Source organism: Python bivittatus, unplaced genomic scaffold (assembly GCF_059951505.1).
Source record: "Python bivittatus isolate LINGU-HERP-01145 unplaced genomic scaffold, Pbiv_v1 ctg000440_np1212, whole genome shotgun sequence".
NCBI classification, from domain to species: domain Eukaryota; kingdom Metazoa; phylum Chordata; class Lepidosauria; order Squamata; family Pythonidae; genus Python; species Python bivittatus.
The window spans coordinates 9,162,357-9,188,295 of record NW_028277063.1 but is presented as its reverse complement, the minus strand read 5'-3'; the positions used below and the strand labels follow the sequence as shown (position 1 = coordinate 9,188,295).

Here is a 25,939-nt window from a genome sequence, read left to right as displayed (position 1 = left end):
ACAGAATTTTCAGTTTGTAATTATCTAAAATAATATTAAATTATTGTATTATTGCTGCACAGAAACCACTGCCTTTTTTCCAGTTTTTGATGCATTCCTAATGATATAATCCTTAGTTGAGTTCTGTAAAGGATAGTACAATCTGAAAAGAATGTAAGAAGGATTTGGTTAACCCTTGAGGTAATGGCTGAAGTTGTTGTTGTTTTTTTTCCGTACAAAATTGTTGAAATGGATGAAAACGTGGACCAGAAAAAAACTTTAATTAGTCATTCTGAACTTCAAAGGAGTTCAGAATATGAGCTTCTCTGGATCTCTGTGGTGTTTAGATCAAAGTGCAGAGAAGACTTAAGGTGTTTTGCATCTCGGCACATAAAGCATGATTGTATTGTGGTTCAGGGCAGACCCTCCCTATTTATTTCAAAAAGAATAACAGTGTGTCATTAACATATTGATGACAGCATACTGTTGTTCCAGAATTTTCATGATACTGTGGTCAATAGGACAGAGAGCTGCTGAAATGTCAGAATAATTAGCAAATACATATTCCACTATAGTTGCCACCACTGAACATAATAGTGTCTATTCTAAAGTGTCTAGAATAAAATGGAAATCTAGAATATCAAGAAAATCCTGGGGTTTGGTTGCCATTATGTTCTCCAACATGTCCCCCCCCCCCAAAAAAAAAGGATTAGTCTTCATCTAAACTGGTAGAAATTTTTTCAGGAAATCATATATATTTCTGAGTGGGCAAGTAGAGATGGTCAGATTAAATAGTTTTCTACCTAGTGCTCCTTGCTAATTTTTCTGAATTTTCCTTTTTTTAAAACTTTTCCCCATTTTGTACTTCTTTGTCAACCTCATTCATGTCATAGCTGTAATACCAATTGGAGTGAGGGGTTTTGTGTTATTCCTGATCATCCATTAAAATACAGAGTGCATCATGAACAACAATAAAAAATACCTGGACTGTGACTACACAACCAAGAAAGAAATTAATATAGAAATATAGCAAATACAACTGTTTAAAAAGTCTTTCTTAGGTGTACTGTATCTTGCCTGAAAAAATCTATATGATTATTAGATGGCAACCAATTTTTGTTTCCAGTTACTGGTCTTCCAGATTTTTACAGCTTAAATTTTGTGGCTTTATTATTTTTGATTTAACCTATTATTATATTTATTATTGCTATTGTTATTTAAATTTACATATCTATGGGATTGCACATGCAACTTGCCTTCCCCCAGGGTTTGTACTTAGATTCTGAAGTAGCAGACGGGATCTCAGGTGATACTTTAAAAGGTGTTTCCAGAAGCAACTGATGGTTTCCAAAATGGTACTCACTGAAGGTTTTTGGTTTTATGCCTTGTCGTGGCGAAGGGGCTTGCGTAACTCAGTGAAGCCATGAGGTATACCGTGCAGGGCCACCCAAGACGGACAGGTCATGACAGAGAGTTCTGACAAAATGTGGTCCACTGGAGAAGGAAATGGCAACCCACTCCAGTAACCTTGCCACGAAAACCCCATGGACAATGTTAAAAGGCTAAAAGATATGACGCCGGAAGATGAGCCCCTCAGGTCGGAAGGTGTCCAATATGCTACTGGGGAAGAGCGGAGGGCAATTCCAAGTAGCTCCAGAAAGAGTGAAGCGGCTGGGCCAAAGCCGAAAGGACGTTCAGCTGTGGATGTATCTGGAAGCGAAAAGAAGGTCCGATGCTGTAAAGAACAATATTGTATAGGTACCTGGAATGTAAGATCTATGAACCAAGGCAAGCTGGATGTGGTCAAATATGAGATGACAAGATTGAACATCGACATCTTGGGAATCAGCGAACTGAAATGGACGGGAATGGGTGAATTTAATTTGGGTGTCCATTATATCTACTACTGTGGGCAAGAAACCCTTAGAAGAAATGGAGTTGCACTCATAGTCAATAAGAGAGTGGGAAAGGCAGTAATGGGGTACAACCTCAAAAACGACAGAATGATCTCAGTGCGTATCCAAGGCAAACCATTCAATATCACAGTCATCCAACCACTGATGCTGAAGAAGCTGAAGTTGACTGCTTCTATGAGGACCTACAACACCTTCTAGAACTAGCACCAAAAAAAGATGTCCTTTTCATCATAGGGGATTGGAATGCTAAAGTAGGAAGTCAAGGAGTAATTGGAATAACAGGCAAGTTTGGCCTTGGAGTACAAAATGAAGCAGGGCAAAGGTTAATAGAGTTCTGTCAAGAGAACAAGCTAGTCATAGCAAACACTCTTTTCCAACAACACAAGAGACGACTCTACACATGGACATCACCAGATGGTCAATACTGAAACCAGATTGATTATATACTTTGCAGCCAAAGATAGAGAAGCTCTATACAGACAGCAAAAACAAGACCAGGAGCTGACTGTGGCTCAGATCATGAGCTTCTTACTGCAAAACTTAGGCTTAAATTGAAGAATGTAGGGAAAACCACTAGACCACTCAGGTATGACTTAGATCATATTCCTTGTGAGTACACAGTGAAGGTGATGAATAGATTTAGAGGTTTAGATTTGGTAGACAGAGTGCCTGAAGAACTATGGACGGAGGTCCGTAACATTGTACAGGAGGCAGCAACTAAAACCATCCCAAAGAAAAAGAAATGCAAGAAAGCAAAATGGCTGTCTGATGAGGCTTTACAAATAGCTGTGGAAAGAAGGAATGCGAAAAGCAAGGGTAAAAGGGAAAGATATAACCAGCTGAATGCAGATTTCCAGAGAATAGCAAGGAGAGATAAGAAGGCCTTCTTAAATGAACAATGCAAAGAAATCGAGGAAAACAATAGAATGGGGAAGACTAGAGATCTCTACAAGAAAATTGGAGATACGAAAGGAACATTTAGTGCAAAGATGGGCATGATAAAGGACAAAAAAGGCAGGGACCTAACAGAAGCAGAAGAGATTAAGAAGAGGTGGCAAGAATACACAGAAGAACTATACAAGAAAGATCTTAATGTCCCTGATGTCCACGCTGGTGTGATCACTGACCTTGAGCCAGACATCCTAGAGAGTGAAGTCAAGTGGGCCTTAGGAAGCATTGCTAACAACAAAGCTAGTGGAGATGACAGTATTGTGCTTCATTGACTATGCAAAAGCCTTTGATTGTGTGGATCACAACAAACTGTGGCAAATTCTTAAAGAGATGGGGGTACCAGACCACCTTACCTGTCTCCTGAGAAATTTGTATGCGGGCCAAGAAGCAACAGTTAGAACCAGTCATGGAACAACCAATTGGTTCAAAATAGGGAAAGGAGCACGACAAGGCTGTATACTGTCACCCTGCTTATTTAACCTATATGCAGAGTACATCATGAGAAATGCCAGGCTGGAAGAATCACAAGCCGGAATTAAGATTGCAGGGAGAATCATCAACAACCTCAGATATGCAGACGATACCACCCTAATGGCAGAAAGTGAAGAAGAACTAAAGAGCCTCTTGATGAGGGTGAAAGAGGAGAGTGCAAAAGCTGGCTTGAAACTCAACATTAAAAAAACTAAGATCATGGCATCTGGACCCATCAATTCCTGGCAAACAGAAGGGGTAGAAATGGAAGCAGTAACAGACTTCATTTATTTGGGCTCCAAGATCACCGCAGACGGAGACTGCAGCCATGAAATTAAAAGACGCTTGCTCCTTGGGAGGAAAGCTATGGCAAGCCTAGATAGCATATTAAAAAGCAGAGAAGTCACCTTGCCGACAAAAATCCGCATAGTCAAAGCTATGGTTTTTCCAGTAGTAATGTATGGCTGTGAGAGCTGGACCATAAAGAAGGCTGAGCGGTGAAGAATTGATGCCTTTGAACTGTGGTGCTGGAGAAGACTCTTGAGAGTCCCCTGGATTGCTAGGAGGTCAAACCAGTCAATCTTAAAGGAAATCAACCCTGATTGCTCATTGGAAGGATCGATAATGAAGCTCAAGCTCAGATACTTTGGTCACCTAATGCGAAGAGAGATCTCTTTGGAGAAGACCCTGATGCCGGGAAAGATTGAAGGCAAAAGGAGAAGAGGACGGCAGAGGATGAGATGGTTAGATAGCATCACTGAAGCAATGAGCATGAAACTGAGCAAACTCAGGGAGGCAGTGAAGGACAGGAAGGCCGGGTGCAATATGGTTCATGGGGTCACGAAGAGTCGGACACGACTTAACGACTAAACAACAACATGAAGGATTATCAAGGGCAATCTAAAAACAGTTTCCCATTGCTCAAAGTAGAAAACAATTGCACTTTTCTCACATGCTGCTAAAACAATGCTTGAGTTATTGCAATTCAGACTTTGACAGTATGTGAAATGAGAGTTGCCAGATGTACAATCTGGATTCAGAAGACCCAGTGGTACCCAAGATCATATTGCTAATATCTGATATACTGTATAAAGGAAAAAGCAAAAGGGTTCCTTAAAGATATCTATTCTTGCTTTATTGATTTTACAAAGGCTTTTGACTCTGTGGACCTCTCACAATTTTTGATTTGTCTTTAAACATCTGTGCATATTGAGGCACCTGATCTGTCTATTCAGTAATTTGTATGACGATTAGGAAGCAACAATTAGAATAGAATATTCTAGCAAAGGAGAGTGTCAGTTTATGTACTATCATTCCCCTCCTTTTTAATTTATTTGCAGAATATATTATAAAAATGCTCGATCAGAGGAAATATATATTGGAGCTGAGAGAAATTTCAGCAGCCTCAGGTGAACATTTAGGGAACCTTGTGTTGAAGATGACAGAAGAGAATGCGAGTTAGTTTGCTGCTCAATTTTAAAAAGTCAATATTAAGTCAACAGGCACAGTCAATCCAACCTAAGAGTTTGAAGTGGCAAAAAACTTAATCTTCCTAGGCTCAGAAATTCCTGGGGATGAAGACTGTACTCACAACAATGGTGCATAAAGTTGAAGCTGTAACAGTCCGTAGTTGCAATATATGACTGTAGAAGTCTGACTATGAGAATGGATTAAATAATATAAAATGATGCCTTTGAACTGTGGTGCTGGAGAATATTGTTTAGAACAGCGTGGACCACATGAAATAATACAGTAATAGGTTAAAGAAAATCTAAGTGCTCACTTAAAGCACTAACAGCCAATGTAAAACTTCAATACATTGGATACATTATGTGAAGGCACCGAAAAATATGCTGAGGCATTGGGAAACTGAAGGCAAAGAGTCTGAAAGAAAATGAGATGTCAGGAAGTAGTTACTTACTCACAGAGAACTCTAGTGGAATGATCTCATTAGAGCACAGATTTAGAAGTGGTTGAATGACTGAACAACAACAGTAACAATAACGAGCCCATAGTCAGAGCCCATAGTCCTATTTTACCCATGTACGTTTATAGACTCCCAAGATAGTAGCCATGTGAAGTGAAAGGTCACAATCAAGTCCTCCACTTAAAGCAATTGGATGATTTAGTTTATTACAACTGAAGTTTGGCACAATCCTTTTCCAGCTGGATAGAAGTTTTCAAATGTTCTGAAAACTCATGTTTTCATTTGTGACCAGAGGGAGGAAGGATAAGGAGGCCCTGAGAAACATTGCAAGAAACTTCCAGTCTGTTGCAGTTCACTTCAGACCAAAAAAAATAAACAAATAAAAGCCACCACAATTAGCACCATAGTGCTTAGCAGAAAATCTGCAGGAGCTCCAACTTACGAAGTCAAGTTTGTGAAGCCCTTGTGATTCTTCTTTTCCTTATTTTTTTTTAAAAGAATCAGACCAGTGCAACAGCATTTGCAGAACTCATATATATTACTATGAATCAACACTAAGATATTCAACAATGGCAAATAAAAATCATTCTAAGGAAGCTTGTTTTATTCATCTTTTTAAAAGAATGCCCTTTTAGAAAATAGAAACTGGTTACGAACTGGCCATGCTTTATTCACTTAGGGCTTAAATCCCATGCATAAACTGGTTGAAAATGAAACCATTTTTCCTGATTTTAGTGCCTTCCTCCACTTTGGGCATATTGCTATTCCAGTTATTCCTGGTTTATATCTTCTTTTGATTTCAAGGAAAGGCAATGCGCTAAATACTTGGAAATCTTGTTTCTGCCTCTTTCCACCCTGTTAGTCTATTGCCAGCTGTGTTTTCTAATTTATTGGATGTTCAGCTATCAAAGCTCTTCTCAGGGTTACATACTGAATACCCAGTGAAGAAACATTTTTGTTGGTTGCAAGGAGAAGCAGGAAGTTCCGCAACTTGGGCTCTGCAACCACAGAAACAATCTACAGTTTACCAGAGCTTTCCCAAAAGACCTGTACAGGTGCATAGAACCATATGGAAATCAACCATTTATGGAGTAGTACATAATTCAGTTGAACACAAATTGGTTTTTATTTGCAGATGATATTCTTTTGTTTATTACTAAATCTCATACTACTATTCCAGTGTTGATGCAAATAATAGATGCCTTTAGTAAAAGAGCAGGATATTCTATTAATAGGTCCAAATCAGAATTGATGCCAGTAGGTGAAAATTTAGTTACTTATCCATTTAGAAATATCAATTTCATATTTGTACCGAACCCAAATATACCAAAAGATATAACTCAGTAACATCGAATATAAATAAAATATGTAAAGAGGGTTCTTACGTATGGATAGATGGGAGTCATTAAACCTCACCTTTGGGGAAAGGCGAATGCTCTCAAAATGAATATTATTCCAAGATTAATTTATATTCTGAGAGGAATGCCTATTCAAATATCTGGAAAATATTTTCAAAAAATAAATTCTTTGTTTAGAAAATTTTATGGGGTTCTTCAAGTCTGAGAATATCTTTACAGAAAATGCAATTACCAATCAATGAGGGAGGTTTCAGCTTTCCAAATCTCCAGCTATATCATCAAGCTTACTTATTGTCAAGTATTAAATACTGGAAGCCAACAATTGGTGTTAATATTCTGATTTGGGCAACATTAGAATATACATATACAGCACCTTTGGTTGGATGGACAGTGTTAGGACCTAAATACAACAGACCTCTAATATCTTTGGAAACAATTATGTCAGTTAGAAAGCTGTGGAATGTGATGTCTAATAAAAAAAAAGATGTTATCTTTTATCCCATGCTATATTGACTCTATGGGAAACCCAACATTAAAAATTTGGAAAAAGATGATGATATGGAAAAGTTGGATAGAAGCAGGGATACTGACTTTGAACCAATTGATAGATGATGAAGATGAGTTTTTAACTTATTTCATGTTAAGAGATAAATAACATCTATCAAATTTATCCCAATGGCAATATTTACAGCTACAACACTTGTTTAACAACATTGTTTGGACCAGCAGCATTCTCCCCTTCTGAGACACCTGAGATACTACAACAACTTGTTAAATCTTTAAGAACTAAAAAACCTACTATTTTCATTTATAGATATTTGTTATCAATAAATCAATTTGTTATGGAGATGTTAATGGATGAGTGGAGTAAAGAACTAGCAGTTTCTATATTGCCTAGACGATAGGAGAGTGTCTTATCTTCTATAACAAGAGTGTCAATGGACCTTAAACTACGACTTATACAAATATATTATTGGACTCCACTACACTTGTATAGAAAAGGACTTTCAAAACAGCATTTTGTTGGAGCTGTAGTAAGGGCAATGCCTCCTTAAAGCATATGTTTTTACAGTATCCTATACTTACTAAGTTTTGGGAGAAAGTAGCAGACTATATAAATAAGGTGATGTGCCAAAAACTAAAATTTTCAGAGGATTATATTCTTCTGCACTATATACCTAGTACATGGAATTTGACATCTGCACAACATAAATGGATTTTCTGTGCCCTTACTATGGCCAAAAGACTGATATTGTAGCATTGGAAAGATTAAAATAATTTAAAAGAGTGTACTGTGGCATGATACTACCATGAAATACAATTGTGAAATGATTACCAAAGATTTAGTCCAAATTAAAGTTAAGTTTAATACTTTTTAAAGATATTTGAAGGAGGGCGGAGCTGGCTTCGCGGCGATACGGCGGGCGATCCTGGGCTCCCAGGATGGCAGCCGATATCTCCTCCCCCGGATGGTCCCGATGGACCTAAGCCGTCCCGTAGAGATGGCGATCGCAAAGGGCACGTCCCGCGGATCTCAGGGACGCCGCAAGTCCCAGATTGATCCGGGGAGAAGCTCTTGAAGCCGGCGGAGGAGAGCCAACCAAAATGGCTGCGAAAGCCGGGGCAGCTCCAAAGGAAGAAGGAAGAGAAGGGTGTCAACTGGGTGAGATGGACTCTTACTATTTAACTATTCTTAGAGAACACCTTAAGTAACTTAAAGAGATTTTTAAAAGTGAAGAAAAGTGGATTAAGTGGCGAGATCGAGCCTTATAAAAAAAGGGGGGAATTTTTTTTTTTTCTTTTCAACTTTCCCTTTTTAGTGGAATTGGCAAGATGTTTTTTTTCTTAAAAAAAAATATATTTTTAACTGGATTGGCTTTTTCTTTTTAATACTCAATAACTCTTTATCTTAAGCCTTTTTTTGACTAAGATTTCTTTATTGTTGTAAGAAATTTATACTTTTTGATTTTGAAATGGGGAAAGTGGAGTTAAGAGAAAGTAAATGAAAGAAAGTTACACTACCATCTAGAGGCTCAACATAGTGCTCTTTTTTTTCTATTGTGACGCATGCTCAAGGACCCTGTGCTTTCTAAAAAGATAGTGGGATGTGCATGTTTATACAGGTGCCATCCGTAACTATAAACAAGAAAGTGGAGTTGAAAGCGATTTTGAAAATATCAAGATGGAAAGTTTGAGCTAGTCACAAGAGCCCTGATTAGTGGCAGTAGCTCTTCTTTCTGCTAGAAGCTCTGCTTTGCTCTCCATTCCCCCCTCAGTTGGATTTTTTTTAAAGAGACTTAGTCTTTTCCCTCCTCTTCTTTTTTTTTTTTTCTCCTCTTGTTTTTTTTATTTTTTTTTATTTTTGGCAAGAACAAAGATAAAGAATCCTTTGACTCAATGAAGGTTTATCAAGATAATAAACTATACGAGAAACACAATGCAGAAAAAGATCTTTAAACTATTGAGGATGACTATAAAAAACTGGAAGAAGAGCTGCAGAAATTCCCGCAAAAAAAAAAAGAAAAAAGATACTAAAGCTAAAATGGACTTAATTAAACATAAAACGGGATCAATGGAAAAGGAAGAAATAGTACAAGAAATCAGAAACATTAAACAGAATTATTGTGAGGCTTATAAATTGAGAATTAAAAGGGTTAATCAACTGATAAATGAAGAGGGACAGACCTGTTCTTGGCACTGAGGGTGAGAAAAAGATTATACAAGATTATAATGGAAAATCGTACTAAAAGAATGCACAAAAAGAAGAAGTAAAACAATATTGAAAGAAACTACTTCAGATGTTTAAAGAAAAAACGAGGGGAATACAACAATGATGGAACTGACAGAAGCTTCAAAAAGCAGAATGTTTGAAAGGACATTTATTATTGCTTTCTCTTATCCAATAATATAGAAAAAGGAATAAACAGCTAGATATTTTGGGATATTGAATGAAAAGGGTGAACTCAAAATTATGCAAGCGCTGGAATAAAGTATAAATCTGAGATATATAGTTAAAAATTGTATTTGATTCTAAATGTTTTAAGAGATTAGACATTTACATATGGTTGAATATAGTAACATATAGATTTTAAACTAGAGATATTTTTGTTGAAATATGTAGTGAAGAATCTGGTTAGAACTGTAACCCGGTTAGAACTGTAACTGATATTGTAACTGATACTGGTTAGAACTGTAACTTTTAAGAATTGGAAAAATTAAAAATTACTTATGCAGGAGGAAGTTATTGGAAATTATGAAATGTGCAGAGATGAGTTAAACTGAGATTTGAAATTAGAATAAGAAGATAAGTGACTTGTTTTTATTAATGATTGGATGAGAAAATATAGTAATGTAATGGATTAGGAAACTTTATAATAGAAATTTGATATTAATTATTATATATATACACATATAATCGATAAATGAAAATGTATTACTAATCCTATTGAAAGTTAAAATTTCTTGTAATAAATTATTTTATAGATTAGCTATGAATGATTAATAATTGTTAACTGATAAGTATACAAGTATATTTTGAATAGATATGAGAATTTAAGATTATGAAAGAGGCACCAACGAGTTGGTAACTGGTTGACACACGCTATAAAATGGAAGATGCTCTTTTTTTTATGCCTTTTTATGGTTTTGTTTGTCCATGTATGTTTTGTGTTTGTTGTAAAAATAAAAAAATATTAAAAAAAAAAAAAAAAAAGATATTTGAAGAACAAAGCCCTGGAATGAACTTATAATAATCCATTTGCTACATAAATAACTCCTATATTTAATCTTTTCTTAACTAATTTTATTTTCACAAATAATTTAATATGTAATTTTAGAAAAACACACAGTTGCTTTATTATGCTATGGAATGTTATAGACCAGGATAGGTATCCATAGATCTGAATAATTCATTACACTTAACTCTGGAACCAGCAGAGGTGTGTATTCTATAGCTGCATTCAGTTCATGGCTAATATGCAATCCTTTTGCACAACGGCGTACTGAAATTATGCAAAATTCTCAGTGTACTAGATATCCTCTTCTTCAATTATAAAAACGTTCAGATTATATTGAGTGGTATTTTGAAAGGGTACTACGTTTAGACAACTTTCAAATGAGTTTGAAATATCTATCTTAGGTATCCATCTATCCCTCCATTAATCCCAAATTTCCCTTTGAATAAATGAGATGGAAATCAATATTGCTGTATATCTGAAAAATATCTATATGTGGTATTTATAAGAGTGGCTAAGTTGTGAGAAGACAGAGACAACATTCCACAAATGATAGCAATCAAACTGTTCTGGATGACACATTTGTAACTGGGACCACTTCTGTTTTGTCCAGAAAGAAGATCCAATGTAGTCTGCTAAGTAATATGAGGACTGACTGAAGAAGTTGTTGATGATATGGAACCCCAAAGAAATATTAGGTAAGATTTTAGGATGTTTATTAATCTCCTCTATTGCAAAGATGAAGGCCAGAATTTGCTGGTAATCCCTTGGTATTAGGCTGGAAAAAAAGTTATGTTCTGTATACAAAAATAAGAATTTATACTGAAATGTTCATATTAGTATGTTGAGAATTTTGCATAAATTCAGTAAGCCATTGTGCAAAAGGACTGCATATTGAGTGGCTGGATTACATAGTGGTTAGAGTGCTGCCCTTTGACATGGGAGACCAGGGTTCAAATCCCAGCTGCTACCTACATTACCAGTAGGGGTCCTTGGGCAAAGACCCTCTAACGTTTCACCTGCCTACCACAAATATGAGAGTGAAAAAAACAAAGAGAGTCATGCTGGCTTGGACATCATCTGGATCAACAAGCTGCATGCCAGATGTTGGGGAACCAGGACAATTTGATGATAAGTGGGCTACTGGAACAAAGCGTGCATGTATAAGAGAACTGGAATTGACGGAATGCTACAACAACGGCAGACATAATGAGCTGGGATATATGAAATGTATGAGGAACTATGGACGTTGTGTATCCACATTAATTGAGAAACAACTAATTACCCAACGCTTCAACATAGTGAAGAGGAAGCTGCTCTCACAACTTGAGATAGACCAACTACACATTACATCCCAGACTCAAGAAGACCTGGAAGAACAAGTGGATGTGCAGCCAATACCTGAAGAACACCTAATTAGTAATGCAAAACTATGGCAGGCACTTAAAATAACCACACCAATAACAACAGCAACAATAGAAAGGAATTGGTATATCATAATGAAAAATCATGACAGGCACTGTTATTTTGGCTAAGAAGTGTACTTTTAGATATTAATTTATTTTGGCTTCCAAAAGGTATAGGAAATATGATTAGATAGAACAACATAGAGTGGTGGACGCCAATCTTGGCATCAACCTTTACCTATATTGACACTACTGGGTGTGTCCCCAAGGACTGGGGCTTGGCAGTTATAGTCCTAATCTTCAAGAAGGGTAAGAGAGATGATCCTGCAAATTATAGGTCAATCAGTTTGTTAAACATAACTAGCAAACTTTATGCCAAACATCTCCATGAAAAACCTAAGGATTGGCTGGATCAGGAAAACCTGATAGCAGAAGAGCAGGCTGATTTCAGAGAAGGTAGAGGCACTATTAATCAATGTTTGATCCTACAGCATTTGATTGAAAAATATCCAACCAATAAAACAACATAATTATATGCTGCCTTTATAGAACTTAAGGCAGCTTTTGACTTGGTATCTAGGACCAGACTATGGGAGAAGCTAGAAGCTACATCACTTGACTGCAGGCTACTCCATTTAATCCGTGCCCTACACACCAATACTACTCTTAAGATCAGGTACAATATGCAAGGGTCTCTCTTGAACCTGATTAAAATTCAAAAGGGGTAAAACAGGGCTGTATTCTGGCCCCCCTACTTTTCAGCTTTTATATCAACGAAATGGTGAATTGCTTAAACAATTCAGATCTCCATTCCCCTAAACTAGGGGACCCTAGCATTGCCCTGTTATTCTATGCAGATGATGCTGTAATTCTTTCTAGAACACCCATAAGCCTCAAAAGAGCTCTGAAAACTCTTGTCCAGCACTGTGATAATGATAAACTGGAAATAAACTACTAGAAAACTCAGATAATGGCTTTTGCCAATAGGCCAAAACTCTGTTCATGGAGTATTCATGGCCATAGAATAGAGGAAGTGACCAGTTTTAAGTATCTAGGTGTAGTTATCCATGCCTCTAGCTCGAGGAAAGCTCACTGTGAATATGCTGCAGCCTCTGGACAAAGATCTGCCAACACCATCTTAAATTTTTTTTGTTGTAAGGGAGGATCTTACGTTCCAACTGCACTCAAACTCCTTCAAGCCAAGTCGTTACCTCAGCTGTTCTATGGGACTTTAGTTGGGCCCCCAACCTCATGTCTCACACCTCTGGAAAGAGTGCAATTTAAATTCATCAGAGCAGCACTCCAGATGCCTGTGTTTCCAATGCACATCTACGCCTAGAAACAGGCATGATAAAAGTTGAGTCAAGAGTGTGTCTAGCCTCTCTAAACCTTTGGCTAAAGATCAATTTTTACCCCAAAGGCCTAGCACCTCTCATTCTTCAGGATAACTTTCAATCCACATAGATTAAGGCCACCGACTCTAACCTTTTAAAGCTAGGCTATTCCCCCATCCTCAGTTCTCAAGATGGAATACAACCAGGCCAAACAACAGCTAAAACAAAGGATAAAGGATATAGAGTGGCAAGCAGATCTAGGGAAGGTTCTATTCTTCCTGTCTCCAGTGCACAATAAATATATTATCCCTGCCGCCAGTTATCTTGCACAGCTTGAAACACCCAGCAATTGGAAAGCCTTTTCTTTAGCTCAATGCCATGCTCTCCCCTCTGTGGTACTGGAGGGTTATATAACAAAATACCATTGTCCATAAGGCTTTGTCCTTGTGACTCTGGAGAGGTGGAAACCACAGACCATGTCCTCCTTTGCTGTGTTTTCTACAGAGATCTCTGAACCAAACTCATCTTACCTCTGACTAGTAAATATCCTGGTCGCCCAGATTCAGACTATATGCAAATGCTGCTCATAGATGAAAAGCCTATTGTCATAGTGCAGGTAGACAGGTTTTGTGTAGCAGCAATGAAGATTCGCTAGAACCTGATGGGCTAATTTATGTAACAGTAATTCATTTAAATTTTTATATATTAACCCAGTGGTAATTTTAGATACTTACATTTTACATTTAACATAATCTTAGTGACTATATTTTCACCTAGTATAGACTGCACCTTAGATTGTACCCATAGAGTTTAGTTAGATAGTTTTATAAATGTATTTTCGTTCTATCTTAATTTTAATTTTATTTTATCCTAGGTTGCTATCATTTTAGGATAGACTATGTACACTTTCATAGAGCATCATCCTTGTACAGGTCCAAGACCACAATAAGCCTTGATTTGATTTGATTAAGGCCAGCTGGGGGTCTAATATAATATCTTGGTTGTGAGTTTTCCTATTTTAATAATGACATAACAACTTTGCAGAGCATCACATATGATAGTATGTTCTTTTTCCCCCCTCAACACATGGGGTTTAAGCAAAAGTTATCATTTTCATTGTCCTAGTGATTAAATACCATATGTAAAACTTGTTCACTGATTTTTTCCTAATTTTACCCAAAATGGATTTCAGTGGCTTTCTGCACCGATTGGGTAAACATAAAATCAGGGGTAACTATGCCTTGTAATCTGAATCTGATATAGCTTTTAACACATTCAAGAAGTTTGTTATTCCTCTTAATAGGAGGCTAGAATTTTTAAAAATTCTCTCTTTCCCTATTTAGCCTAATTTCAGATGTAGACATGGCTCTTGTCGTCTGTATTGTAATTGCAGGGATTGCACCGAAATGCAGTACTTGATGTAGCATTTCATCTTTTAACATATTCTTCCTGCTGTGATACCCTGGAATTCCAATTTCTCCACAATGTTTTTCTGTTTTACTATTTATTGAAGCTCATTGTGTAGGCAAGTGAGTATGGAGCTGCGGGGCAAAGGGAATTGCTACTTGATGTGAAGACTTTATATGCACTCTCCCAATGATGAGCATCTGCTACCATTGCTTAGCTCTGCTCATTTTTGAGCAATGAAGTCTCCATTGTCCTGACTGCTTTTGCCTGGGCTTGGAAGTGAAGCAGGGTTGGGCAGTGTTATTTCTTGGTTGGGAGACCAGCAGGCAATCATAGGGCTTTAGGGTAGACTGGGAAGCAAAACAAAACAAAAAACAAACAAACAATCCTGGAGGTAGCCAATCTCAAAGCTGTAGGTAAGACTCCGGGAAGACATCCATTTAGTCACCAGGAGTTCAGCTTGGCTCAAAGGCAAGGGCACCATTTTTGGATCACCAAGAAAGTTTAGAGCCAATGAAAAGAATAGTTTGGACTCATTGTCAGGACAATGTTAAGTAATGTTACTATATTATAGCTTTCAATTTCAATCACTACTATCTATTTATTGTATCTGAAGACTGACTTGTATATTTGTCAGGAAATTTGATGAAAAAAAAAGGCTCATGGTGTCAAAAGTCAAAGGAAATCACAGTCATTAAATACACACTTCAGGCCCTTTTCTCAGGAGAGCTGTGCCAAATACAGACAGCTGTAGATGATTTGATTATTTTCCCAATCATTGCCAAAATTACAGGTTCCTTCTTTAGCATTACAGATGATATTATACACTTTCAATATTTTGAAAATCAGCCTAATAATAGGAGTGCTTTTATCTATCCTTAAAATACCATTTGGTGAAAAGGGTATAGAGAGCTGTCATTTGAAGCTATTCCTTTCTAATCCTCATATGATATTTCAGGCTGTCTTAACTCTAGTTCAATGTCCAACAGTCTCTGCAATTTTTTTTTCTTTTCTATTTTCCTCTCGTATTTCTCATTCTAATTCTGATAAATGGGAAGATGTACTTTGCAAGACACACACTGAGAAATACACAGTCTCTCTGTGGGCTGTTTGCTTAGATCCTTTTTGAATAGAGGAATTTATCTTTACCATGTGGAGAGATTACAGAAGAGAATGTGGACAAATGGAAGGTTTATTAACAGTAAAACATGGTAATCAGGGCAGAGTTTTATTTATTTAATTTAATGACAGTGAGAAAAATCATCCAACTTTTCTCTTCCGAACAAAGAAGTGAGAATCTCAAAGTTTTCAGACATAAAACATTTCTTTTTTTGGAGGCCTTCATTCAAAGCACATTAAAATATTGAAAACAGCTGAAAGCACAGAGAAACTACACATGTATGCAAACAGACTGAAAACTAACATTGAAAAAAATGGAATCAGTTTGGAGAAAACGTTCCAGTACAGTGGCAACAGTCTATATATAATGATAATTCAAAATGATGCCACACAGCATAATGTTGTGTAACCAGGATATGGGAGTGATAGCAATGTTGCTCCTTGCACTCCTATTCTACTTTATAGGCAAGACAGATGCCATCAATTGTTCCATACCTGATGACCCACTTCCTATACCCCATCAATTTGCTCAGCCAGGAGATGTTATCATTGGGGCAATTGCCAGTCAAGCCTTCTTCTTTCACAACAGCCCTTCCTTCACAGAAGAGCCCTCTCGGATGGTGATCAATGAAGTGGTGTAAGGAATTCTCTTCTTCTTCTTCTTCTTCTTCTTCTTCTTCTTCTTCTTCTTCTTCTTCTTCTTCTTCTTCTTCTTCTTCTTCTTCTTCTTCTTCTTCTTCTTCTTCTTCTTCTTCTTCTTCTTCTGCAACAGGGTTATAAATAATACGCCTTTGAAAATTTTCATAACCCCAGTGTCATAGGGAATTTTCTGTTAATTAGTTCGCTTTCTCTTTTAAGTAGGGCTACCAAATAGAAAACTCCATGTGGCTTTTGTATATGATTCCTCTGTATATGATTCCTCTGTATATAATTCCTCTGATTTTCACTTCAATGTTTTCTAAAAGCAGCCTTTGTGATTCATACACCATTTGTAATAATTTACGACAATTTGTCAATCTACCAATTATACGACTCTGAGAAAATCATAGCTAAGGCATACAACAGCTTAACACAAGGTGTGAAGTTAGTTACTGTCAGATACTTAATATTCTCTGAGACAAGGAAGAAGATTCTAAAATAAGGCTACATATTGATAATAAGAGTAACCTTTGGAAACAGAATCAAAGCACACTGCCTGCCTCTTTAAGGAATTTAATATTGTGTAAATTAATTAATTAATATGTCAGGCTCGGACAGTAAACCTTTTCTATCCAAAGATAAGTTATTCCAGGAGATTGAAAAAGGCCAACTTTTCTTCTCTTCAGAATGGTCCGTGTTATCTTGTCACCTAAAGGCAGGAATATGTGTTGCTTTCTCCTAGTCCCTTCAGACACCCATCTGAACTGGCATTCAGCTTTTTCTTGAACACTAGCAATGGGACAAGAGTTAGCAACCCTTCTGAAGAGATTAGGCTGTTTGACGGTTGGAGGACATTTGTGTTTCAGGGTCTCTTCCACCCCTTCTGCTGGCTTTCAGTATCTGCAGCCTGAGGTGGCTGCCTCTCAGGGAATGGAAGGGCTGGTCCTATGGTCTCCTTTCAACATCATGGTCTCTTGCTTTATGGCTTAGACTACGCTATATCTAAACATGGATAGGAGTATAAAAATACACTTTGTAATGTTATTTAATTAAGTTGGTAGTTTTTATCACAGTTTTGTGCTAAAGGAATATCAGCAAACCCTAGCTTTGGTGTTTGCTGTCAAAGAGATCAACAAGGATCCCAAACTCTTACCGAATGTCACATTGGGTTTCCATATTGTGAACAACTACTTCATTGCAAGGACAACCTATAAGGCAACCTTGAGCCTACTTTGTACACACCAGAGATTTGTCCCCAACTTTACCTGTGATTTGAAGAAAAAGTTTATTGCTGCCATTGGAGGTCGTTTCACAGTAGCCTCATCCATCATGGCCACTGTTCTGGCCAACTACAAGATTCCACAGGTAGGCCCTTGAGATGGATCCCTACAAATCCCAAATATCTTTAAATCCTTCCATTCTTAAAGGGCTTATAGGCTAGATTTCAGAGTTAAAACTTTAACGCAGGAATGTCAAATTTACAATGCATTCAAGTAATATAATATGAAGAAACGATAGGGATGATTACATACTTAAAAACTGAGGACTCTTTGCAGTCCTCCCCCCCCCCCCCCGCCCCGAAGTATTGAAGATTGTCAAACGCCTGTTGGCATTGAGTTCAGAACAGGTTGGGCCATTACAGAAAATAATCTGAGTCTTCTACCTGCTGCTTAACTCCCTTCAGGTGATCAAATGAGAAGACCCTATTTCAGATAATAAATGTCTGGCTTTGGATCTAGAGTTATGTTTTAAGTGTTTTCTTAATCCATTAAAATGAACACATAGAAATACAGGCAACCCTTTTAAATGAGATAATGTTGCAGGCATGTGAGCTGACTGCATAATTTCCAGCAACAATTGAACACCCACATTCCCCCTTAGCTATGAAAAGGAGGGGTCCCATTTAGTATTTTCTCTTAATGCTTCTGATTCTCTGCTATATATTCCTTTCAGCTTGCTTATGGAACATTTTCCCCAGTGCGTGGTGACAAAGATATATATCCATACTTGTACCAGATGGTCCCAAAGGAAGTCCATCAATATACTGGGGTTATCCGATTACTTCAGCATTTTGGATGGACATGGATTGGGATCATGGCTGTGGATGATGACTATGGAGACATGTTTTTGCAGAAAATGGTACCATTGCTTTCCCAAAATAGCATTTGCTATGCTTTCATACTTAGAACACCAACGCAGGCTTTTCTAGATGATTATATAAGCTTGATTTTAAAGGAATTAACGTATGACCAACTTTTCCTGGATCAAAAGGTCCATGTATGCTTTGTATATGGAGCACCTCCATCCATGAAAAGTCTGAGAGTGATCATCTTAGTAGCAAGTTTTATTTCATTACCAATTCTGAGTAAAGTGTGGATTGTTACATCCCACTGGAATTTTGACTCATTGTCTGTTCAGAAGCTTTGGGATATACAGAGTTTCCATGGTGCACTTTCATTCACAGTTCGCTCAAAAGAACCACCTGGATTCCAAGACTTTGTTCACACTGTGAGGCCATCCTGGGCAAAAGAAGACAATTTCATTCAGAATTTCTGGGAGCAGGCATTTGATTGCCTATTACACATTTCCAGTGTAAATGAAGATAACAAATTGTTGTGCACTGGGGAGGAGGATTTAGAGAGCCTGCCTAGTACATTTTTTGAGATGAATATGAGTGGTCATAACTACAACATCTACAATGCAGTCTATATCATGGCACATTCCTTGGATGTCTTACTCAAGTCCAGATCCAGGGGTGGAAGATTAATGGAAGCAGAGAGACTGGGATTTCATTATTTAAAGCCATGGCAGGTACCTTATTGCATTTCCAATACAGAAACCTTGTGTATTTAATAGGGCCACCATATTTCTCTGACTCCTAAGAATGTTACTAGGATTGATGTTACATAACATTGTAATGCATGTTCCCAGCTTTCCAAGTGCCAGATCAGTAAGAGTTGAGCTTAGAGTCTTTCTCCATTTGGAAAAGCAAGAATAGGTTGGGTTTTGCACATGTTAGAGAGGGATAAGGAGTGACTGCAAAGCAGAACAAGCAAAATAAACATGACTGTTTCTTTTCATTGATAAGATTATAAGGTTGATCTTTTAAAAAGAATTTTGAGGTGGTCCTTGTTCAAAACCTGAATTACATCTCCTTCTTGAAGATAATACATTCATTCAGTATTTTGAGAAAACAGGGAAACCTGTTAATGATGTTTAGAGTGAGACCTGCACTCTAAAAATGTAAGAGTCATGCTTGTTCATGAATCCAATGCATATGAGCTGAAAGAGAGAGGTTGTGATTTTTGAATATGTATTATCTATGATACCTTAGATCCTCATCTGTATTTTTCAAAGGAGCATAGTCCAGTTTGAAATAGTTTTATCCACTTGATGTGTTTCAAAGTCTTGCTGTTACTTTTATTTGATTTTTTGAAAATATAGTTCCACGCTTTCTTGAAAACCATCACATTTAACAACAGCATGGGAGACACTGTTAGTTTTGATGAAAATGGAGAATTAATTACCGGATTTGATGTTGTAAACTGGATCACTTTCCCCAATAATTCCTTTGCTCGAGTCAAGGTTGGAACTTTGGAACCTCAGGCTCCACCAGGCAGAGAATTAACTCTTAATGACAATCAAATTGTATGGCATAGAAGCTTTAACCAGGTGAGAAGAATCTCCAAATTCTCAACTGAACACAAAGGTAAAGCATCCTTTGGAGCAATTGTCAAAGATGGCAGTAATTGAAAACAGTGATAGTTTGGCCTTTCTGGAGCCTCCAAGAAAGCCCATCCCAATTCTGTCCCATTAACTCAATGTTCCTTGTTTTCATTTTCTTATGCTTCCACATCCCAGCTGTGAGTTTCTTGTTTGGGAAAGCTCTGTTGATGCAGGTGTTTTACTCCCTGTTTCTCTCTCATATATGTTTCTGTTTAGATCCTGCCTTTCTCTGTGTGCAATGACCACTGCGATCCAGGCTACAGCAGAAAGAAGAAGGAGGGGGAGAAGTTTTGCTGCTACGATTGTGTGCCATGTCCAGAAGGGCAGGTCTCTGACAAAATAGGTAGGAGAAAGAAATGTGAGTACTGTGGCTAATGGACTAGCAAAACTCAGTGCCCTTAGTTATTTAAGTACAACATGAACAACAGCAAAAATAAAACAAAGAAACAAAAAAAGAAACAAAAAAAAAGCAAAAGACCCCAATGATAATATCCATCCATCCATCCAGTTCTTATTTATGTATATTTGGCAATAAAGTTATAAGCAAGAGTTGTTGATGATGAACATATTGTTATGTAATCATCCGTATATTAATGCATTTTAAAGGAATTCATACGTTGGTGTAGGTAATAACAGGCTTTCAATGCTCTGAGCATTTGTAATGAGATATGTCTTATATTTATTCTTCCAATATTGAAGGACTTGTACGTAGGCAAAAAGAAAAGCATGGGGAATCTATTTCCATTGTTCAGCTATCAGTTTCCATCGCATGGGTATTTAGTTCCAACAACAGGAGGGCTTAGTTTTTCTTTTTTGATACAAATGCAATTGTATCTAATAAGAATTCTCTATAATACATTAATTTATATTGATGTATATATAATGATATTTTAATATCATAGTTCAGATTATTTTCCATTGTTTAGACAAAATTGGGTTTTCCAATTTCTCGGTCCATCCACTCTTTTAATTTGCATATCAAAGTAATCTAGTGATATAATATTATTTCTAAAAATTTATAGGGTGCATAAAGTGTCTAATAACCATCACATTTTAAGTTTGATGAAACAGAACAGAAAAATTTAGTATGAACTGCATTGTTGTTCTGATTTAATATCACTTTAGTCTAAGGATACCCTTACTTTTTGCACAGAGTTTGGTGATAAAATGGTAAAACTACCATTTTGGGTTGTAATACTTTGAGAAGAAGTAAAAAAATGTATTAAGCTAATTAGAGGTTTTCGTTTGCTTCTTATTTTCAGTCAATATCCTTTGTTTTCTTTCCCCCATAAGGTATGTGAGTAAATTGCTACAGGAATGAGTAAGACCTTGTATGCCAGAAATTAATAATTTATTCTCCCTCAAAAAAGGACAAGAAAAAAAGAAAAAGAAAAAAAATGTAGATTTTAATGGAATATACCATCTAAATTTTTTTTTAAGGGATATATCAACAAAATGTTCACAATTTTCAGAAAATTCACATTGTTTCCTGTGGCAGAGAAAGAGTTCTCAAATATTTTCAAAAGTATGTATAAAGACCAGATAGATATCTATAACATTATATTCATATTACAATAACCAGTATCTCAGTTTTGAATTTAGTGTATGAGGTAGCTGGATCTTTTTGCATTAGAAAGAAAATTGCTATCCTATCTTCACTAAATAGGTAACAGGTTGATATACATTTTGATATATTTAAAAAGAGCTCCTTTTTTCTTTTTTCAGATATGGATGCCTGCATGAAATGTCCAGAAGATCAGTATCCCAACAAGATCCACAATCAATGTGTTCCCAAAGTATTGACCTACCTGTCTTATGAAGAACCTTTGGGAATTCTCTTTATTATCTTGGCTATTGTTTTCTCTGTGATTACAACCCTTGTACTAGGAATCTTTTGGATGAATCGAGAGACTCCAATTGTCAAAGCCAACAACTGGAGCCTCACTTGTATCCTCCTCTTCTCCCTTCTTCTCTGCTTCCTCTGCTCCTTCCTCTTCATTGGAAGACCTGAAAAGATGACCTGCCTTCTCCGGCAAACTACATTTGGCATCATTTTCTCAGTGGCCCTTTCGTCTGTATTGGCAAAAACCATGACAGTGATTCTGGTCTTCATGGTAACCAAACCAGGCTCTGAGTTGAGGAAATGGGTAGGGAAAGGACTGGCCAATTCTGTTGTCCTTTTGGGTTCCTTCATCCAGGTGGGAATTTGCATAGTGTGGCTGAGTACCTCTCCTCCTTTCCCAGATACAGACCTGCACTCACTGGAGGGGGAAATCATAATGGAATGCAACGAGGGCTCAATAATCATGCTTTACTGTGTCCTGGGCTACCTGGGTTTCCTGGCTAGTGTCAGCTTTAACATAGCTTTCCAAGCCAGGAAGTTGCCCAACAGTTTCAATGAGGCCAAGTTTATCACTTTCAGCATGTTGGTCTTTTGCAGTGTTTGGCTGTCCTTTGTTCCAACCTACCTGAGCACCAAAGGAAAATACATGGTAGCTGTGGAGATCTTCTCTATCTTATCCTCCAGTGCTGGCTTACTGGGATGTATGTTTTTCCCCAAATGCTATATCATTTTACTGTGGCCTGAGATGAACAAGAAGGAACGTTTAATTAGGAAAGAACAATAACTTTCTTTTTGTGTCTTGATGTAATGCATAATCCAGTTAGCATCTTTATGTCACTCCATTTCCTAAAACTTTTTAGAGTTGCTCATATTTGAAAATATTTCATTGTATTTTAGTCTTCCTTCAAGGAATCTGGGAAAACCTCTGGGACTCTGATTTAACTCCAGGTCTCTAGCAATATACAAAATATACTTTGGAGAATTAAAAAAACCAAAAAGAAAAAAAAACATTTGAAGCAGACATTCTCAACATCAAAGGATGGAATCAGCCATCCAATATAACTGAAATCCTTATATGGATATCTGTATCAATGAAAATAATAACTTGCATCCATATAAATCCTGTTATATTTCAAATGGTTTTACTGGACTTTAAAGTAAAATCATTATTTTGGAGTTAATTCCAGTTTTTATTCTAGTGTGGCTTGATTCTGTTGAGCAATACATTATAGGTGCTGTAAACCAAATAAATCTCTCTGGCAAGTGTACTAGTTAAGTTTTGGATTGATGAGAGAATTAATGCCCTCTTACTAGGATAATTAGATTTACAACAAATGAAGTTTCAGGTAAAGGCTTTGGCATAAGATGCTAAAAATTGTATAAGTTTGAGGAGAAATGATCAAACAAAACTGTTTTTGAAGTGTAAGAATAGATATTCTTAGAAACTTAGAAACTCCTTTTGGGGGAGATGGACAGCATATAAATTTAATAATCAATCAATCAATAAAATAAACCTTTAGATTCAATCACTTTGGCCATTCACATGTAGCTTTTGATGTTATGTACTAGAGAAGTGGTTCTCAAAGTATGGTCTCAGCTGCTACCCACCTTACCAGTAGGGGTCCTTGGGCAAAGACACCCTAATGTTTCACCTGCGTACGTCGAATAATAGAGTGACAAAAACAAAGAGAATCATGCTGGCTTGGACATCACCCGGATCAACAAACTCCATGCCAGATGTTGGGGAACCAGGACAATTTGATGATGTGGGCTACTGGATTAAACCATACATAGATAAGAGAACTGGAATTGACAGAATGCTACACCAATGGCAGACCTAATGAGTGGGGATATGTGAAATGTATGAGGAACTATGGATGGACAGAAGACATGCATCCACATTAATTGAGAAGCAACTAGCTACCCAATGCTTCAGCATAGTGAAGAGGAAGCTGCTCTCACAATTTGAGATAGACCAACTACACATTACATCCTGGACTCAAGGAGACCTGGAAGAACAAGTGGATGTGCAGCTAGTACCTGAAGAACACCTAATTAGTAATGTAAAACCATGGGAGTCACTTAATTCATGTATTCCCAAAGTATGGACCTATCTCTCTTATGAAGAAACTTTGTGAATCCTCTGTATTATATTGAGTATTGTATTCCCTTTGATTATAACCTTCATGCTTGGAATCTTTGGATGCATCAAGAGGGTCCAATTGTATATTGAATGTATCTCAATGGGAAGTATACTATTTAAATTTTGGATTGAATGGAGAATTATTGCCTTCGTCACTGATTTATTGGAGTTACTCTAATAAATGGAGATTTAAATAATGGTCTACATGATTCGTGTTCTGTAAAGCAGGGATTATGGCTTCATAAACCAACTGTAGTTTATTCAGTAAACCAGTGTCTCTCAACCATGGCAACTTTAAGATGTATGGACTTCAACTGGCAGAATTCCCAAGCCAGAAGTGAACAACGATTAAGCAAATCATGTCTTAGCATGTTATGTGAATGCCATCTTATACTGACCCTCTTATCCATGGCGGCCTCTGAAAAATATTCCCAGAATGGAGTTGATCTGAAATACTGAGACCAACTATGCTCAGTTTATTTTATACAGTAGCTGCCAAGAGAAATACCTGTGTATGTATGTGAAGTCACCAAGTTCTGTTCAAGTTGATCAATATTTTATGCTTCATTTTTCTGTTAGAGGTGGTACATGTTTTATCTGTCTCTCTTTTTGATGGATTTTTTTTCATTGTTCTATTAAAAAGAATTCACTTAGAGAAAAATCCTTTTATGTAGATGGAATTATCCTGAATGAAGTCAAGGAGATTTTCCTCTTTAATGGACAATTTATGAGATTAAAACAATCAAAGAAGGTGGAACTAATGGCCATGTAAAAGACTTTAGAAAGCCACTAAGACAGAAAACAAGACATATATTTGATTGGGTTATTTGATAGCCTTCATATAATAGGCAAGCCCATCCTTGTGGAATTTCAGCCAGTGATGTGCTACAGCTGGCTTCGTGGCTCATGAGGTCTGTTAAATTTTTGGGTATTGTGTGAGCTGGCCGAGACCAAAGCTGAGCTACAATGCCTAGTGTTCTAGTAGCATGGTGCAGTGGCAGCAATGTGTTTCTCTCTCTTTTTTAAAAAAACTAATTTTATTTACAGTACATTGATGAGAGTATAAAAGAAAAAGAAAAAAACTTAATGGAATTAAATTATGTAGGAACCTGGGACTAGTAGAGAACATTAATTAGGCTTTTGTTGTTAATAAATTGAAACAGACGAAATAAAAAACAAATTTTCTCTTAATGTAACATAATACATTTTTTTTAAAAAAAAAAATCAAACTTTCCATCTGAGCAGTCTTTCAGCTAAATTGCCAGTTATAGAAAGATTCCAATCCTTTCCTCTTTTCTAGGATTTTGCCACTGTTGGTTTGGCTAGAACTAACCAAAACAAAAACAAACAAGGAAATAAAATCCAAAGAAACTATTAATTCTTTATAATCTAAATTGTTGCTTGGGCTATCAAAATTAAGGCCAGCTGGGGGTCAAATATAATATCTTGGTTGTGAGTTTTCCTATTTCAATCATGATGTAACAACTTTGCAGAGCATCACATATGATAGCATGTTATTTTCTTTTTCTCCAAGACATGGGGCTTAAGCTAAATTTATCATTTTCATTGTTGTAGGGATTAAATACCGTCTGTAAAATTCATTCACTGAATTTTCCCTAATTTTACCCAAAATGGATTTCAGTGGTTTTCTGAGCCAATTGGGTAAACATAAGATCAGAGGTAACTATGCTTTGTAATCTGAATCTGATATAGCTTTTAACACATTCAAGAAGTTTGGCATTCCTTTTAATAGGAGGTTGTAATTTTTTAAAATTCTCCCTTTCCCTGTTTAGCCTGATTTCAGACATAGACGTGGCTCTTATTGCTTGCATTGTAACTGTTGGGATTGCACTGAAATGCAGAATTTGATGTATTTAAAAATATACATGCACTAAGTGTTCTAAATGTATTTGTCACTGCTCTCCTTTTTAAGAATAATACCTTCTTGTAAGTCTTTAAATTAACAAAGTCTTTTAATTCTCAGTA

At 36.7% G+C, this 25,939-nt stretch overlaps 1 protein-coding gene across 1 annotated transcript; it reads left to right on the top strand.

Annotated features, from left to right (window-relative positions):
- The first annotated feature begins 14,257 nt into the window (after window positions 1-14,257).
- LOC103052714 (vomeronasal type-2 receptor 26-like) lies at window positions 14,258-22,594 on the top strand. Its single transcript, XM_088142504.1, has 7 exons — window positions 14,258-14,288; window positions 16,068-16,239; window positions 17,315-17,606; window positions 18,195-19,052; window positions 19,686-19,913; window positions 20,184-20,310; window positions 21,693-22,594. The coding sequence occupies exons 1-7, from the start codon at window positions 14,258-14,260 to the stop codon at window positions 22,592-22,594; spliced, it is 2,610 nt and encodes an 869-aa protein (XP_087998630.1).
- The last annotated feature ends 3,345 nt before the right edge of the window (window positions 22,595-25,939 follow it).